General features: G+C 36.0%; 1 protein-coding gene across 9 annotated transcripts in view; it reads right to left on the bottom strand.

Moving 5' to 3' along the window:
* The window catches only part of TTBK2 (tau tubulin kinase 2), a 129,302-nt gene that overhangs the window by 42,729 nt on the left and 66,364 nt on the right, over nt 1–20,209 (bottom strand). For 4 of the 9 annotated variants that reach the window (XM_043919116.1, XM_043919115.1, XM_043919114.1 and 1 more), the window contains 4 exons: nt 17,511–17,584; nt 11,671–11,811; nt 6,810–6,914; nt 3,223–3,288 (listed from right to left, as the gene is read on the bottom strand). In XM_043919116.1, coding sequence (XP_043775051.1) covers nt 3,223–3,288; nt 6,810–6,914; nt 11,671–11,811; nt 17,511–17,584 — 386 coding nt within the window. The remainder of the gene's footprint in view (nt 1–3,222; nt 3,289–6,809; nt 6,915–11,670; nt 11,812–17,510; nt 17,585–20,209) is intronic. The other 5 variants (XM_043919118.1, XM_043919122.1, XM_043919120.1 and 2 more) reach the window with 3 other exon arrangements.

Here is a 20,209-nt window from a genome sequence, read left to right as displayed (position 1 = left end):
AATGAAAAAGTTGTAGAAATCTGGTGCAAAACAATGTGGATATACTTAACACTACTTAATTACATATATATCAAAATGGTTAAGGCAGCAAATTGAATGTTATGTTCTTTACTACAATGTAAAAAAAGATGAAGCAGCAGCAAAGAAAATCTTTAGAACCAAAATGAAAAGAAAGCTGGAAACATGAAAAGCAACCTAAGACTGAAGCTTTGGTTTTGGCTATTTTGGAGGCATCTGTCATAGGTATATCAACCAGGGTTTTATCAGTCATGAAGGGGACAGGTGTAAAAACATTAAGCCTACACAAGACAGGAGTTGCTACTGAGACATTGCCCCACCTCTACCCCCACCATATAGCTAGGACCCTCAAAGGGCTTTCTTTAATGCAATATTTGGTATATATGTTATTACTACAATAATTTTATTCTCGGTAAAATTTGACCACTATCAAAGAGATAGAGTGTGTTTTTTTCTTAAAAAAACACAAACAAAACAAACAAACAAACAACATCCTGAGAATCTGTTACCATAGGCCCTACCCCTCACTCAGATTTGGGGTTTAAATTTATATTGTCTATGTGGTCCAGGAAACCAAGTCCAGAAATGGTGTTTTCTGGGTGATCCTGTTCTGCAGTAAGGACAGATGCAAATGAAAATCTTCTCAAGGTAAAAAAGCACCCTTAAATTTAGGCCTCTTTGAAGTCTTATTGATAAAACCCCACCAGATCATTATTTGAAATAGCCCAGGTTCCTCTGTCCACAGGATTCTCCAGGCAAGAATACTGGAGTGGGTTGCCATTTTCTTCTCCAGGGGATCTTCCTGACTCAGGGATCGAACCCATGTCTCCTGCATTGGTAGGCATATTCTTTACCACTGAGCCACCAGGGAAGCCCTTCGGAAGCATTACAAATCTCAAAGAGAATAAATATAAAGAAATCCACACCAAGGCAGATTTGAACATTTCTACAGGACACCAAAGACAAAGAGAAGATCCCAAAAGTAGTCAAGAAAAAAAGACGATTAAATGCAAGCTTCCCTGGTGGCTCAGATGGTAAAAGCGTCTGCTTACAATGTGGAAGACCCGGGTTCTACCCCTGGGTGGAGGAGATCTCCTGGAGAAGGAAATGGCAACCCACTCTAGTACTCTTGCCTGGAAAATTCCATGGATGGAGGAGTCTTGTAGGCTACAGTCCATGGGGTCCCAAAGAGTTGGACACAACTGAGCGATTTCACTTTCAACAATAATTAAATGGATAAAGATCTCAGTAAGAACCACAGAACCAGAAGTAAAATAATTTCTTCAAAGTATTACAATAAATGGGCTTCCCAGGTGGTGCAGTCGTAAAGAATTCTCCTGCCAAAGCAGGAGACATGGGTTTGATCCCTGTGTCAGGAAGATCCCCCGGAGTAGGAAATGACAACCCACTTCAGTAATCTTGCCTAGAAAATTCCATGTACAGAGAAGCCTAGTGGGCTACAATCCATGGGGTTGGAAAGAGTCGGTCATGATTGAGTGATGGAGTGCATATACATTGCGATAAAACAAATATTAACAAAGGATTAAAATGCAGGAAAACAATGAGATGAAGTAAACAGTATTCAAGTATTTTGAAAAGTCCTTGTATTGTTTGGAAATTATTCATGTTAAAAGTTTCAGCTTCTCTAAATAAACCTGTTTTCACTTAAAACAAAAAACAAACAAAAAAGGTTAAGATTTAGGTACCCCCAAAATAGAAATGCAGTGCATTAAGATTAGAAATGATCAAATCAAGGTCACAGAGCATGGAAGAAAGAAGTACATTAGAATTACCTGGGAATTATTTTTAAACTAGACAAGACTCTCTCAAGGTTCTACTTGTATTCCTCTGTCACCATATACACTGACGATCAGTATTGTGAAGCTGTGCTACCGTATGAAGCATTCTACTCCTCAGATGTGTCGGGACCAGAAAAGAAGGGTAAGAACCACTGCAATATGCTATCAAATTTCCCTACCAACATTAATAAGCAGGTTAACAGAACAGCTGATAGATCACTCTATGCTAGAAAGGCTTTTAGAAGAAATCTCTACTCTTCAAAAAAAAAAAAAAAAAAAAACCACACATAATCTCTTTCTAGTAGCTGTTTTGGAAATGCTTATATTATGATCCCTGAACATGTTTATGCTTATCTCAAAATGAATGTCATATTTCAAAGATTCCAATGTGGACATGTTCTTTAACAGAATTAATTAGAAAGCATAGTACTTCTAAAATTTTGCAAGAATCTATCTGGAGAATGAATACTCTCTTGTCAAGATAGAATAATTAACTAAATACCAAAAAAATAAAGGACACTGAATCAAATCAAATCAAATCAAAATCAGATGCTTGGCAGAGTATTTCACAAAGATAAAAAAATACTTTATTTTCAATTTATAATCACATCCTAAGAAACCAAGTTAACTGAAGCATTGCATGTAAAACCACAACATTCTCGTCCTGTTACATTTAGCATCAGTCAAGTTTTAATTAAAGCAGTTTTGGCTTCACAAGAATAAGGTAACAAAAATCAAGAGATTTCTCTTTATCAAGGAATCACATGTTAAATTTCCCAACTCTCTCCAAACAAGTTCAAGGATTGAGAATCCTTAAGTACTCACCTTTCCTACTCATAACTAAAGTTCAGGGTGAGGAAAAAAAAATATTACAGCAAAACAAAAGGATAAAAGTAAGAAGAAAGAGAGAGAGAAGTTTTGAAAATTTAACCCAAAAAGAGATGAACAATTCACTAAAGATGAAAGAAAAATTTAAGTTTCTATACTTTAGATCTTCATGAAAACAAATGTTTGATGGAGAGAGGATATAACAGATTAGATGTATATTACAGATAAAATGATGACCTCCATTTCATTATGTATTGATAATATGAATTCCCAAATAACTTCCTGAAATAGAACACAGATGTCTTATTTATGCAAAATTTTTTAATAAATGTATTAATACTTACTTATATCTAATTAAGGACACAAGATTCCCCATAGATGTATATATAATTAGCTATTATATTTTCTGCCAAATTCAGTTTTACTTTCTCTGCAGCTGCACACATCTATTCTCTATCTACCACACACCTCCCCATGCATTAGTGTCACCAACACCTCTGTACTCTAATGTGAAGAAGTCAATCTGATTCAAGCATCAGCATGCTCAGACAGCTATGACTCTAGTTCAGACACCTACCCTGTTCCGATGAGCATTGATTGATGCATAACGAACTGTCCCTCGAAAGCCTGCCACAGCTCGAGGCTACAAAACCAAGCAAAGAATAATAAATGAGCTTTAAATAGCATAAGATTCAGCATATTTGAGCTCATGAAGTAGAAGGGAGAAACATGTATTATAGTCAAGAAAACATGACTTAAATTTCTAACTTTTTTTTAAACTGAAATTATAACAATTAGAGGAGAGTATCTCTAAATTATATGTTTAAAATATAATAGCTATTACTGAGTCCCATTTTATCAATGAATCTCATTTTTTCTAAATACATTTTAAAATAAAGTAGGATTTATAATAAATAAACTCTATCCATGAGAAAACATAAATGCTTCCATGTACCCAGAATCATGCCAAGCATCACAGTATACACATTAATATTCAGACTCTGGTCATAAATAAGTACATTAAAAACATGAAGTCTAGGTAAACCAAGATACCACCTTCTTTGTCTTGGCTATATCATTCAAACTCAATTCAGAGATGGCGGCAACTTGAACCTCTCCCTATACGTGTAATTCACATATTCGTAAATTCAAGTTATTGTGCACTTATTATGTGCCAGATAGTGGGAATAAACTCTACATAATATGTGAATACCAGTCCCAGAGAGCTCAACTTGGAATAAAGTCCAAATTTTACTTATTTGGCCTACAATACGTTCCATGATTCTGGTACTTGCCTCAGGCCAAAATGGATTTACTTGAGGTTTCCCCTCCAATCAAGTTTGTTTCCAGCTCAAGACTCTGTACTTGTTACTCTCTCTAGCTGGAACACCATCTCTCTACATGCCTCCAATGGCTGGCTCTTCTATCTCAAATTTAGCCCTCTGCTTGAATGTCACCTCCTCAGAGAAATATTCTTTAATCATCGTAATCTAAAATAATATCTGCCCTTGCAATGCCACTCTGTTCTTTTACTCTGCTTTATTTTTTTTTCACAAAACATCTTTTGCTACCTAAAATTAATTTTATTCATAATTTTACTTATTTGGTCTTTCCCTGCTTCTTTCAGTGGAATATAAACTCTGTGATGGCAAAGTCTTTGTCTTGCTCACTTTATAGACACAGAAACAAGCTCCAAAAAGTAAACTTGTTTGAGGACACAGAATTAGTAGGTGATAAAACCAGGCATCAACCAAGGTCTTCTGACTTGAAATCATACACTCTATTTCATGCTAAATCACTTCAGTCGTGTCCGACTCTGTGCAACTCCAAGGACTGTAGTCCACCAGGCTTCTCTGCCCATGGGATTCTCCAGGCAAGAATGCTGGAGTGGGCTGCCATTTCCTTCTCCATGTTTCAACTTTACTGCTTCACAAAGATCAAGTCAGTGCCTTTAAGATTCATGGATGGTGCTGTAGCTCAACAGGAAAACTGAAATACTTTAAAATGATCATGGCCAATAATTTTCATTAGTAGGCTTTTCTGCTCTCTTTTTCAGTAATTTCAAATTATCCTCAATTAACACGTACTAATGCGGTAGTCTGAAGAGATTACAATGAAAGTTATTTTAAAAATTTTCAGTTACCAGAGTCATTTCAGTCATATGCTATACACAGATAAACATTCTGTGTGTTCTTCCTCCATTTGTTCATTTCTGCAACCTGTGTTTAATCTATTCATATTAATTATCTACTTATTTCTTCTTTCATCAAATTATCTTTTCTCCTTTAGTTATTCCTTTTCAGTTTTGAGATTTAAATATTTTAAAATGTTCTTTGTATATAATGACAAGTCTCAGTAATCAAAAATTTCTGCAATCTATTTAAGTTCCCTTTTTTGTCCTTAGCTGCCATTCACTGACAATCACAGTCAACAGATCTCAATATTTTCCTAAGACATCATGACTAAGAGGAATATCCAATATCCTCAATTTGGTTGATGTAACTCTGAGGTTGGAGATTTCTTCTTCTAGAAGGAAAACATTTAAGAGTCCTTTGTTCTGGCTCTGACCTTACTTTTGCCATGGAAAGGTTGAGACAGAGATAAAGAGAAATCAGCTGCCTAGGCAGATTTTGATGTGATCCCTCCAAGAAATAATACCAGGTCAGGGAAATTCAGCCACCTTAAATAATGCAGAAAAAAACAATTCAACCTAACTGGGGAAAGCAGCTATAAATGCAGGTAACTGTAATTGAAAGTAGATTATAATAAACACCAGTAGCAAAGTATAATGAGCTATGAAAGTCTAGGAGTGGTAAGAATTAGTTCTACTTGGTGAGAAGAAAAGAAAAGTCCTATGGAGGAAGGATGTCTTAAGAATAAGGCAACACATAACTAAGCCTTGAAATAGGTGATCTCCAGAAACTTCCTCAACTGATGATAATTTGGCAATAGCTATCTCAGATGGTAAAGAATCTGCCTGCAATGCACGAGACCTGGGTTCAATCCCAGGTCGGAAGATCCCCTGGAGAAGGACATGGCAACCCACTCCAGTATTCTTGCCTGGAGAATTCCATGGACAAGGGGCCTGGCAGGCTACCATCCATGAGATTGTAAAGAGTGGGACACAACTGAGTGGCTTTCACTATTAACCATCAAAGCTGCAAACGCATACATTCTCTTTGACCCAGCAATTACACTTCTGGAGATTTGTCTTACAGATATACACTTTGCAGCTGTTCTATATTCTGACACGGAAAGATCTCCTAGATACACTGTAAAGTCAAAAAAAAGGGAAGTGCTGAATGTACATCATGCCACTTTTGAATCAAAAAGGAAAAAATAACAGTACACATTTGTATTTATTGTATACACATAATGAAATTCAGAAAGAATATGTTAAGGAACTAAATGTTAAGAACAGAGGAGCCTGGCGGGCTATGGTACATAGGGTCGCAAAGAGTCAGACACGACTGAAGCAACTAAGCAGAAGCAGCATGCAAGCATTATCTAAAATGTCCAGTTTCCAACAACAACAAAAAATTACAAGACATGCAAAGAAACAGGACAGTGGGATCCATATATGTAAAAAAAAAAGTAGGCAACAAAAACCGCTTATGAGAATGACTAGATGCTGGGCATAACAAAAAAATATTTCAAAGTAGGTATTATAAGTATGTTCATAGAACTAAAGGAAAGCTTGATTAAAGAAAGGAAAGTATTAAAAATAAAAAATAAAAAATAAAAAAAAAAAAAAAGAAAGGAAAGTATAATGGCAAATGGCAATGACATATCAAACAGGGACTATCACTAAAGAGAAATTTTAAAACAGAACTAAATGTAAATTCTGGGTATGACAAATACAGTAACTGAAACAGAAGCAGTATATGATGTAGAAAGAAGCTCAGACTGCAAAAAAGACCCTTGATCCTAAAGGGGTAATGTGTGTTCTTACAAGATACACTCTAACTCTGTGTATGTTTTTAAAAGCTGTAACACTCAATAATAAAATTAATGAATACCATCTGTAACGTAATCATAAACTCTATATGGTACTTCTTGGATGATATCCATTCTCTTAACACAATCTGCAGGCATTTCTTTAAAAATAGTGATACTATAATAAGTTAATCCTCAAATATTTAATAATAGTATGAAAAATCTTACTGGTCTGACGTCACCACAGGAATTGGTAAACTGTCGAGCCAAGCCAAAATCAAGCATATAACATTTCCGACATGTACTAGGAAAGCGACCCATGGCAAAGTTTGACTAGAAAATAAAGAAGGAAAATATACCTATTATCATTATACTTAGTCCTTATATCTTATCCTTCCTGTATTTTAATTCTTATATTTAAACTCTATATAATACACATCCCACATATACTGCTCTAGTCAATGTTTATTGGATATTAACACATAATTTTGCTGCAGGATCTATTAATGCCTAAGATCAGGTGAACTTGAGCAAAAAAAATTTATGTGACTATTATAAAGTTACATAAAATACAACATTGATTTAATTGGAGTCAGTACTCTAAGTTTCTTGAAATTCTAGTCTAAGTCACTACTTAAACAATCACCCAGCCCTTACTTTTTAAAATGGGAAGAACCAGGCGTGAACAAGATAGAATATATAGTCCAGAAATTGAAATGAATTTCCTATAAGCATCATGAAGCTGAATTTCACTAAGTGCAAAAGTTAAAATACAATTCAAGGAAACATAACAGACTTAAGGACAATATATTTTCCATTCTTCCCTTAACAAAGATAAATGTAACATTAAATGACCACAAGTTTGCAAAAATGGGTATCTTAAGTAAACAAATTTATAAAAGCAAAAGTCTAATTGTTATAGAATTGTTAGCTTTTATTTTAAAATACTATTCTACTTAGGGAGCTTTCTAATCAAATTGGAAACTCTTCAATTACCATGGTTCTCAAATAATGACATTAAACTTGACATATAAATAAAAGCCGGAAAAATCTACATTACATTAAGTCTGACTCAACTACATTAATTTTAGATGTCATTTTCATGTAAACTGTTTAATTTTTGAAATCATGTAGCAACAGATGGGTAAGATTTTCAACTGCAACAAGCAACACAATAAATTTATAGTAAATACAGCATATCAGAAATGGGTCATCTCCCCTGTGAGTAATACAAAAACCAAGAAGGAGAAAATAAAAGCATATTTAACAGTTACAGAAATCACAATTTCTAGGAAACCAGAATAGAAAAAATACTATATTGGCACTGTAGCACTCAGGAGAAAAAGCAAGCTCTTTTGTAATTGATGGTTTCTTTCAAGTATAAATTGTCACTTGAGAAATAGTTCAAATTACACAATGCCAACATCTAAAAGCAACATACATCTGTATTTTTAACAAATATCAGAAAAAAGAAATCCAAAGAGTGACTATAAATTTAGGTGTAAGGCCATAAGCACAAAAATGACGCCTAGTCAATATTTCGCTAAGATCTCTTTTCTTTACTTTTTTTATGATTAGAGAAAAACATTCCAGGTCCACAAATAGGGCTTTATTCACGCAGGATCTACAGCTTAATCTTTTGGAAATATTATTACTTCTCAGTTATCTTTTAGATTCACGCCTTTGTTTTCAGATGTTCTTGATTGTGGGTTATTTAAGATTGCTTTTGGCAGTCTGTTTCTTTGTTTTAATTGTCCTTTAATGGATTTTAAATTTCATTTCTAATACTGACATTAATACTTAGCGATCAGACAGTTTTAAGAAGTCAGACTTAACTTTTATAATGACTTAAGGTGTTGAGAACAGAAGAAAGGATTCCACTTAATATTTATTTGTGAATTGTACTCTCAGAAGGGTTTCAGTTACTGATAAATCTAAGCATAACTGCCACCATTTTATCAGTAAGAATCCTGAAAAATAGAGGAAAAAAACAGATTTCATAGGAGTGGATGTTCACCCCTGCTGCTCGTTAAAACTAACTGGGGAATTTTTTTTTTTTTTAAATCAATTGTATATTCCCACTGTGAGCTGTCTCAAAAATTCTTAACAGACCCGTTTCAGAGTTTCGAAACTGATTTCGGGTAAGTTAGGAAAATTTCGACTGGAAAGATGAACATCCCCAGCCATCTCGTGTTTCTGATGAACTGCCGGCAGTGGTGGGAAGTGGCAGTGACTTCAGCCCAAGGCCAGACCCTGTGCTTCCTCTCATCACCTCTTATAACAGTTTTTCCAGATAGGTCGAGCCTTACGCGGATTTCCGTTTTCCTGGATAACTTCTGTCACTTTCCTTAACTGACCTGCTGAAAAGAGGCCCAAGCTGTCGAGAAGCCCATGGAGAAGCCGAGAATGTGCTGCACTCTGGTGTCCACACCTGACCAGGCAGCATTTCATTGAGCCCCTACGGTGTACTAGTTGCCTTGGGACTGTGCTGGGTTCGTACTTCAAGATAGGAGGTGCGTTTTATAGTCTGTGTCTCAGATCAATGTTGGCAATGGGACGTGGACAGGTGACCCAGGTGACCACTGGGCGCAGAAGAGCCCAGTGCTGGAGGGTCTGGGACGGCCTGTGCGGGAGAGTGCTCAGAGTAGACGGACTGAAGGGAAGGGGAGGGGCGTTTGGAGAGAAGGGATGGACGAGCAACCTCGTGGCGTGTGTGGGGGGCGGGGGGAAGTTCTCGCTTTGGTGTGTGTGTCTGGGATAGGGTGGGAAAGTCTGCAGAGAGCTGTCCTGGGGACCTGTGTGCCCTCTGGAGGCAGATGTAGGGGTACAGGCCTGGGGGAAGTTTGGACAGTTGCAACAGGTGTTATTTCTAAAAGGTAGTACAGATCTCAGCACCAGGGGAGAAATTAACAAGAAAAGGTGATGAACTTGAGAACTATTTACCAAGTAAAAATCGGTGAAACTTGATAATCGATTGAATGTAATCATAACAATTAGGGATAATAGCTAACATTACTGAATGCTTGCTGTGCGTCTGGCATTGTGCTAGGCGTATTACCTGTATTAACTCAATTCTCACAATAACTGAAGTGTATGACCTTAATTCCCAGTTTACATATGAGAAAACTAAGGCTCACAGAGTTGAAGTGATTTGCCCCAAGTTATGCAGCTGGTAGGAAAAGAGACCCAGGCAGGACTTGAATCTGAGTCTAGAACTTCCATTCCCTCACTGACAATTTTAAGAAAGTATTACTTAACCTACCATACAATTCACCCATTTAAGTATACACATCAGTGATTTTTTTAGTAAGTTTACAGAGTTTTGCAACCATCACAGCAAACCAATCTTAGAACATTTCCATTACCTCAGAAACTCTCTTTTCCCCATTTGCAGGACCCATTCCCACCCACAGCTTCAGGCAGCTGTTAATCCACCATCTATCCTTCTGATTTGCCTTTTCTGGACCTTTAATAGAAATGGAATCAAACAATATTTGGGGTTTTTTGCATCTGGCTTCTTTTGCTTTTTGAGGTTCATCCATGGGTAGGAAGTGTCAGTATCCACTTTCTTAATTGCTGAATAGGATTCTGTTGTATGACTATCACATTTTGTTCCTCAAGTCACCAGTTGATAGACATTTGGATTATTTTCACACGTTTGTGTCAAGTTTGCGTGGCCTTGTTTTCATTTTCCTTGGGTACGTATTTAGGCGTGCTGTTGCTAGCTTTTATGATGATTGTGTTTAACTTTTTAAGAAGCTGCCACATTCTTTTCCATCATATCTGTATCATTTACCTTCCCACCAGCAATGTATGAAGGGTCTGATTCTCCACGTCCTCACCGATGCTTGTTGTTTTATATTTCTGGTTAAAGCCATTCTAGTGGGTGTGAAGTGATATCTCATTGTGGCGTTGATTTGCATTTCTCAAATGGCTAATGATGTTGAGCATCTCTTCATGTTTTTATGACTCATTTGTGTGTATTCTTTGGTGAAATCTCTAGTCATATCTTTTGCTCACTTGTTTAATTGGGTTTTCTTATTCTTTAAAAGTAAGCATTCTTAAAATACTCTGGGTACAAGTCCTTTGTTAAGACATAAGATTTGCAAATATTTTCTCCCAGTCTGTGACATGTCTTTTTAGTTTCTTAATGATGTCTTTTGAAGTATGAATGTTTTTAATTTTAATGAAGTCCAGTTTATTGTTTTTTTCTCTATGGATCATGCTTTTAGTATGGTATCTCTCTGCCTAACCCAAAGTGACAAACGATTTTTCTCCCGTGTCTTATTTCAGAAGTTTTACAGTTTAGCTCTTACATTTAGATCTATGAGCCATGTCAAATTATTACTGTATAAGGTGTGAGGGAAGGATCTAAGTTGATATGCATGTTCAGTGGTCTCAGAACCAAGTTTAAAAGACAGTGCTTTCCAAAACTGAATTGCCTTAGTACCTCTATCAAAAAATCAATGAATCATATTATATAAGTGTTTAAGTTTCGAAAACAAGAAGTGTACATCCTCCAAAAAAAAAAAAATTTAGGTATAAGGCTAAGTAAGCATCAGTGTTAACACGTAAGTCAAACATTAGTAATTTTTATTTTGGCTGCTGAGCAACACTTTCATTGTATGAGAAAAGCTCTTGATTATAAATTACAGTATATAATTATCATTTTAAAAAAAATTAAAAGGCAAGTTACAATACAAGTTTACATCTCTGCCATGGAAATTGAAATATTATCTTGTATTTAACATAGAAACCTACGTTTGTAATTTACTGTGTCCCATCATAAGACTGGGTTTCCCAGGTGGCGTGTTGGTAAAGAACCTGCCTGCCAATGCAGGAGACACAAGAGATGTGTGTTTGATCCCTGGGTTGGGAAGATCCTCTGGAATAGGAAATGGCAACCTGCTCCAATATTCTTGCCTGGAAGATTCCATGGACAGAGGAGCCTGGCAGGCTACAATCCATAGAGTTGCAAAGAGTCTGACACCACTGAGTGACTTATGATGTGAGCACACACACACATCATAAGACTAATAAGAGTACCAAGCAAGCTCATTCTGAGCTCTGGCAGGAAAAGGCCCCCTACCGGTTTGATGTCTCGGTGCAAGAATCCCACAGAATGGATACTCTCAATAGACTCCAGAATCTGTCTACCCAACCGAAGAGTAGTGCTAATGGTGAACGTGCCCCGGGACTGGCTACGGCGTAGATCTGCCAGATTCCGACCCTGTGGAAACCAAATAGATACTTTCAAGTATGCTACTGAAAGTATGAGAAAAGAGTAGAGAATTATTCATTTACCATTAAAAAATGTTTTGACTGAACTAGCAAGGATTTTATCTGAATCATGATTCTCTCACTCAAGAGAAGAATTCTCAAGATAATGTATGAACATTTCAGACAAATTAAAGAATAACCAAAGCTTTTTAAACTTTTTTTTTTAATGAAGGACTCTTTAAATTCTATAGTACTTCACAGTTGCAAGTTTCACACACATGATTTCATAGAATGCCATGAAAACACTTTTCAAAAATCTCCTATCCCTATATTGCTCCCTCTCCTGCTTCCCTCTTACCACTGTGAACCTGCTTCTTTTTTGTTTTACTCACTAGTTTGTTGTAATTTTTAGGTTTCACATAAACATTATATCATATAGTATTTGTCTTTATCTATTCTGTGTCTATAACATATTATGTTCTTGAGTCATCATATTTCCCTTTGTCACTGATGTCATAATAAAATGTAGTCTTGATTACATAAAAAAGATATACATATACAGGGCAGTAATTCCTCATTATTGCCTAACATATATTCCTATACAAACTACTTAACTTTTCTATGTCACAGCTTCCTTATAAAATGGGGCCAGTAATACCTACCTTATACTGTTTTATAAGGCTTAAACAAGATCCATGTAGTGTCTGGCACACTATAGTAGGTACTCAATAAGTGCTAATTACTATTATAAATAAAAATGATATGAAACACTCAATCATAGCAGTAGATAAAAGCGAGGAATTTATCTGGCCTGTGCCAGATGTATTACATTCATGACTGTATTTAGTCCTTAGCACCCTAAACAGAAGTTGTTACACCAGTTTTTCAGATGAGGATACTAAGGCTCAGAGAGTTTAAAAAATGTTAACCTGTTAAGAAAAAGTTGTTCTTCAAATCTAAGTCTGTTTAATAACTGGAAAGTGTTCTTTTTCCACTTTACAGTACTGATCTACCCAGAAGACTCCTTATTGAGTAGGTAACAAATCAGCATTCTGATTGAGAATAGGCTATGATGCTGCAGTTCCACCTGGAGCATTTATATGAAGAATTTATATACATAGTAATATGGAATGAATATTATTAAATAAAAAAAGAAACACATTTCTCCCTAAATAATGCTATAAATTTAACATGATCCAATAAATATATGAGGATTTTATTATTAAAAATTTTAAACATACTCAAAAAGAAAGAAAGTAATATAATGAACCCTCATACACCTATCCATCACTCAGAATTAATAATTATCAATTAATGGCCAATCTTTTTTCATCTGTTATCCACCCCCCCCAATATGTAACATACAATGTCTCCTTTCCTACACACATATAGTGGATAATTCTCATGAAAATTTTAACCATAATTTCACCTACATATATTAGGCAAAGAAATGAAAATATATAATAAAATCAAAGAAATTATATGCCAGCAGTTCTATCACAAAAAATTTGAAACTGGAAATATCAATATGAACCATGATATATTTTTTCTTTTAAAAAAATTTATATACCCTGAACCTATTCACTTGAAAAGAATTTAAAACAATGACCAACCCAATTGCAGGGACCCACAGCATCCAGATTCTGGTCTCTAAATACCATTTCTCATTAAGAGGAATCAGAAAGTAAACTGTGTAAAGTCACTCAGTTGTGTCTGACTCTGTGTGACTCCATGGACTGTAGCCTGCCAGGCTCCTCTGTCCATGAAATTTTGCAGGCAATCATAGTGGAGTGGGTTGCCGTTTCCTCCTCCAGGGTCAGAGAGTAAGGGTGCTATCAGAGCTCCCTACTGGGAGCCAATTCATTTTTCTGAAAACTTGAAATTAAAGAATCAAACATTAGTCCTGCCTTTCTGTGTGAAATGTACCTAAGGATAACCTAATAATTGATGGAAAGCTCTTAAAAGAATTCTAGTAATAAACTGGAATTTTATTCCAGTAAAAAAATTTCAGTAATAAAGAGTAATTGTAAAATTATAACTGTATATTTGCAACTCCACTGAAGTAAAGAATTTTGGCAGTGATTACTAATGGGTTGATAAAACCTAAGAGAAAAATTAGTGGCTCAGATGGTAAAGAGTCTGCCTGCGATGTGGGAGACCTGGGTTCAATCCCTGAGTTGGAATGATCCCCTGGAGGAGGGCATGGCAACCCACTCCAGTATTCTTGCCTGGAGAATCCCTATGGACTGAGGAGCCTGGTGGGCTATAGTCCATGGGGTCACAAAGAGTCAGACATGACTGACTCAGCACACACAAGAGAAAAATTATGGGAACTTTAAAATGGATGGAGAGGCTGATAGCCTCAGAACCTCACTGATTCAATCTTAACACAACTAAAAGAGACAAGCAACACTGTCTGCTGATATAATATAAATAGGAAGCATACAACTCATCTCTGAAGTATTCTAGCAAAATAAAAATGGAATCTGATCTAATCACAAATTTATAGAGAATACAGGGGACAGAAGAATATGTTAAATATTACCACATGGAGATAATTAGCAAAATCCAGAGTATGGAAACTTCTGCATAACAAATGATTTTTTTAATCAATGACAATACAAACAACAAAAAGAAAACTTAAGAAAAAAAAAATGAGAGGGAACTTTTAAAAAGAGGCTTAAGAGGGGCTTTCCTGGTAGTCCAGTGGCTAAGACTCCAGGCTCCCAATGCAGGGGGCCCAGGTTCGATCCCTAGTATCCCTGGTTAGGGAACTAGATTCCACGTGCCACAACTGATATCCTGGATAAAAACTCCTCATGCCACAATGATGATCAGACATCCATAACTGAGACCCGGCACAGCCAAATAAATAAATATTAAAAAAAAATAAAAATAGGGGCTTGCCTGGTGATCTCGTGGTTAAGAATCCACCTGCAATTGCAGGGGACACGGATTTGACCCCTGGTCTGGGAAAATTCCACACGCTGCAGAGCTACTAAGCCAGTGCACCACGACTACTGAGCCCACATGCTGCAACTAGTGAGCCCACACTCCTAGAGCCCATGCTCAGCAACGAGAGAAGCTACTGCCGGGAGAAGCCTGTGCACAGCAAGAAGAGTAGCCCTGGCTTGCTGCAATTAGAAAGAGCCTACCTGCAGTAACAAAGACCCAGCATGGCCAAAAATAAATAAATAAGTAAACAAACCTTAAAAAAAAAATTTTTGTTTAAAAAAAAATAAAAAATAAGAGGCTTAAGATATACATATCCACCAAATACAATGTATAAACCTTGTCTGGAACCAGATTCAAGTATAACAAATATAAAAAATAACTGAGAGATACAACCAAGAAAATGTGAAGACTGACTTGATAATTGATACTATTATTAAGATATTATTGTGTATTATGGTTACTAGTGGAAAAAAAAGAATCCTTGACTATATATTGATATATTTATGATAAAATATGACTTCAACTTGCTTTGAAATCATCTGGGGAAGGAGAAGAAAGGCAGAATACAGCTCTACTTTCATTTATATTTAATTTTTTCCGCAATAATAAAAAGTTCAAAAATATATGGCAGCCCTGATGTTAGGCAATCTAGATCTACATCTATGCTGGTTACAGGATTCAAAACATTTTTTGCCCTTTCCTAGGTGATATGCTTATCACAAAATACCATCCTTTGGCTATACAAGGATGATCACATAAAAGCCTCAATGGTGACAGGATAGCAAACGAGACCTGGCCACGGTCTTCCTAGTAGATATGAGAAAATAAACGGGTATGACTGCTTGAGCCCTATTAGATTTCAGACTCATTTTCATGGTAAATAGCTAGAATTTCTACAGGAGAAATAGGATTATCCCTTAAAAATTTAAAAGCAGATATTATATAACTGAATCACCAGGAGACAAAAGACTAAAGTTAGCTTAAGAACAATGAGGGTTTTTAGAAGAAATCAGAAATGTCGGTGAGAAACTGGGTCTGAGCATATAAATTTTATCAAAATATATGGGGAAACCCTAGCAGTCAACTTTAATATGTCAAACGAGAGAAAGAACCCTCAAACAGTTATACCAGCTTTAGTCTTAAATCAAGTCCAACATATAGAGGTGGGAAGTTAATGGTGGGTTAATTTTTTTATGATGGAGAAAAACAAACAAACCAACCAGCATGCAAGTCAAATCAAAGCATTCTTAGATGAGTCCACAGGAGCTTGCCAAAGGTCACAAGAGCCATCACTGCCTGATATACACCATCCTCCTTAGTTTTCCATCCTTGCATCTGCCTCATTTCCAGTAGTGAGATTAAGGTGAGTGTAAATAAAATAAAAAAGACTATATGCTAGGACTAAGAGAGACTCTACAGACTTAAAAAGCATCTCCACATCGTCTAGTCAGTAGTAGTCTATACACAAAAATAAAAGAGTTTTCTCTTATTGTGCCAAGAATATTGGCCCAAGGCGTCCATCAAGTAAGTCCTAACACCCATCAAGTTAGTCAGTCCCAGGAAAACCTCAATCCTCCTTGAGCTAAAGTCTCTTCATTTGCGAAATGGGGGTAAAACCTTCCCTATCCTCTTCAGGGGAAATGATAAGGATCAAGTAAGATGCATAGTAAATCCAGAAGAAAAAAACTATAAAATAGCATACAAAAGTTATATTATTATTATAGGCCAAAGTGAGAGACGGCAAGGTTCATATTAATGACCTAAAAAGATATAGGGATTCTGCTTCAAGTAAAAAAACTATGCTGGCTCAAGAGTAGTGAATCACATGACTCAGCGATATCAAGACAATAGTCTGCAGGAAATTAATGTCTATAGATCTAAATCAAATGCTGAAGGATAGCTGAGGGAAACAAGAAGAGGAAGAATTCAGGCGAGGATTTATGTCTCTGAAATCACTACTAAGTAGTTAAGCTGAAAAAATGAATCAACAAAAGAACCAAATGCCTAAAACAAACTTTGCTAAAGATGAAGGGAAACCCTGAGAACTCTAAGTTCTCTTAAGTTAGGCAGCAAAGTGAATCATGGCTTTTACACTTTGATGGTAAGTACAGGCTCAGAACTGTGTGTGTGTGTGTGTGCACGTGTGTATGCGTGTGCACGCACATGTGTTCATTCAGGGGCAGGGGCAGAGGCAGTGTCAGTGTCAGAGAGAATGGGTTGATTTCCCTCTTTTTGCTGCAGTCATTACTTCAATGTTCCCTTTCTGAATTTCTGTCATCTGCTACCCAACCCAACTCCACTCTCCATCTCAAGGACAGGAGAACAGAGCTATGTTTAATAGTAAAGACAAAGAAGAACAGCATTTCTCTCCATCTCATTTTAAAATTTTCAAACAGTCAAGGTTGATATTTGTGAAAATGGGAACCTAGAGTCCCTAACATAATAAATGATGGAGAAGGAAGGGACAGGAACAGGACAAAACTCATTATATCCGGTAATCCATGTGGGGATCAAAAATTTGGCAATGATGACAATCAATGAAGATGTGCATCAGAGAAAACAGTTGATAAAGACAACCCTTCCATCTTTGGAAAAATCTGTTATCACCAGGTCTGTTTAAATATATACCATCTGCATAGTATAAAACATTCTGCAATGTTACCAAGAATGTTGTTAATTTTATTCATATCTACTGTAATTAGGTACTTTGATCAAAACTGGTCAATTTTAAGATACATTTTCAAAGTAACCTACCTGCAACTGCATGACCACGTAGTTGAATCGATCATTCCTCCCACAACCAATAAATCTACAAACATGGTCTTTCCCTGGATAAAAAGAAAGAAAGACACAAGACAGTACAAAAGGTTATACTATAGTTTCTCTTCTTAAAAATTAATAATTTGTTTTTCTGCATGTTATTTTAATGACTGAATATAAAAACCTGTCTTAAGAATCTTAACGATAGGATATCAGTATTATTCAAAATTTCTACCCACCTCTCTCCATATCCTACACTGCTCTTTATATAGTAAAGTTTAAGTGTTTACTAAATGAATAAACAAATGAATGAGGGGACTAATGAATGATTATTTAGGAAGGAAACAATTAAGAGGTCATTTCAAATCAACTTGCTCAGACATGATACATATAAAAGAAAGAAGAGCTATAAACAAGAACTATGTTAGAAATATATATCCTGGATTTTGGATATGGCCTGCCATTCACCATTATAGACTCTGTGAATCACTTCATCTTTCTGGGCCCCATTGATATGGATTTACTCAGCAGTTTTCAACCTGAGTTTCACATGTGAAATCCAAGAAGGTGCTAGTGGCTGGGGTCCAGAGCGAAGCAGAGGTGGAGCAGAGAGAGACTAGGCTTCTGCATCTGATTCAGCAACAGCAAACAAGGGTCCTAAAAGAGGATCAGGTCTGGTGGCTTCCAAGACCAGAAGACAGAATCTGGCTGGAGAACAATGAATGAAGGGAGGGATGGGATAACAGAATGAGATAGTACTGGAGAAATAGGCAGGCAACAGATCCCAGAGGATCCTGGACTCATTCATAATAAGGAATCCGAACCACATGTATAGGTCAGTGTTTTCTAACCCTAGCTGCTTATTAGAATTATCTGGGGAACTTTTTGAAAACTCCTACTAAACTTTTTTTTTTTTTTTACTCAATCAGAATCTATGGGGGAAAGATACAGGATATGAGCTTTCAAAAGTTCTCTGACCCAAAAGCAGACAGGCCATGGATGTTTTTGAAACATCCACATATTTGAAAACTACTGCTGAGTAGTGTGAGAAGCATGTAAAAGATTTTAACAGAAAGAAAAACACTTAAAACATTCCATTTTAGAACACTGCCATGGTAGCAATGAGGAAGACAGACTATATGGAGGTCAATTATGGAGACAGAATGGTCATTCTGGGGACAGTTACAATATCCCAAGAGAGAACAGGGCTTGAACCTTTTTTTAATCTAATGTATTATAGTAGATATAGAAAAAAGAAACAGGATAAATCTGAGAGATGCTAAAGATGTAGTTACTGACTAGAAATGGGCACAATTAAATAAAAAGTTGTACTAAAATAAGAGAATGTAGTAAGTTGTATAGATTTTAAGGGCTATCAGAATGTTGAGTTTGAAGACAATCAGGTGAATTCAGCAGACAGGTGTAATTTCAAGCCTGAGACAAAAAACTGAGCTCCAGAAATTTATTGGGGAATGATTGGTTCATAGAAGGCAGATGGAACTACAAACATAAATAGAAGATTTCCAAGTTGAAAGAATAAAGAATGAGAAGACAAGAAACCTAAGAACAGAATTCTAGAAAATGAACCATCTGAAAAGCATGAGTAGAAACAAAAGAGCCCATGAAGGGAGCAGAGTAATATCCTGAAAGGCAGGAGAAACCTACGAGAGATAAAGGTCACAGAACTCAAAGGTAGAAGTGGCCAGTGGCTGAGAAGAGCTCAGTAATATAAACAATTAGGAAGTGGTGAGTGGAAGGGGTAGAAGCCAGTCCATAATGGGTTAAAGAATAAATGGAACATGAGACAGAGGGCAATCTTTGAAAAAGCTTCCTATAAAGTGAGGAAGTCACAGACCCAGAGCCAGGACAGACTTTAACAGACTGATGAGAAATATAATCCAACGTTCAAAAAGAATTAGTCCACTAATTTAAAATATAAATACAATCCAGGTTTAATTTAGTTAATGAGTCCACACTTCTCTTTTGCATCTGAGTTATCACATTGTTTTCTCATTCTCTGTGCTTCTGTTCAAAGGGGCCGTAACTAGCAAGAACAAGTACAACAGGAGCAATAATTCACAATGTGTACAATGTATGTATATCACTTTACGTACATTTTACATATGTCTGCAAAACTAACTCATTTAATAAACTGTAGTAAGAGTGAAAGGATAAAATGACTGTCAACTGGCCAACTTACTCTTTTCTTCAGCTTCAAAGAAACAAAGAATCGTTTTAAAGTATTTTCTTACTGTCCATTCCTCAAGACTCCAACTTCTTATTATGTAACAGTTAAATGCAGTATCTCTATTACAAAGGCATTTAAGTCATCTAATAACAAAAGGTCATACTAAATTTAACTCCTCTTGGAATGCTCTTTATAAAATATTTTTATAATACAAAATACTATTTATCTCTTGATACTAAAACCACCCTACTTTTAAAAAAATAAAAATCAAATAAACTAGACCTTTATTGGGTAACCAAAATACAAAGTCAGTAGCAAATTTTCTAGGATTCCCTGGTACATCTTCACTGCCTTAGGGAAGAGCTTAATGAATTCTTATCTCATACTTTATAACATAGTGTACCCACTGCTCTTATATTTTAGATATATGCAATTAATGAAACTACTTATTAAAGTTAGTTCATTAAATATGCACCAATTTTTGGAAGCATGGAACAACTAGAAT

This window comes from Cervus elaphus, chromosome 12 (genome assembly GCF_910594005.1).
Source record: "Cervus elaphus chromosome 12, mCerEla1.1, whole genome shotgun sequence".
In the NCBI taxonomy this organism is placed as follows: Eukaryota; Metazoa; Chordata; class Mammalia; order Artiodactyla; family Cervidae; genus Cervus; species Cervus elaphus.
The sequence above is the reverse complement of the archived record's forward strand: the minus strand, read 5'-3'. Positions and strand labels throughout refer to the sequence as shown.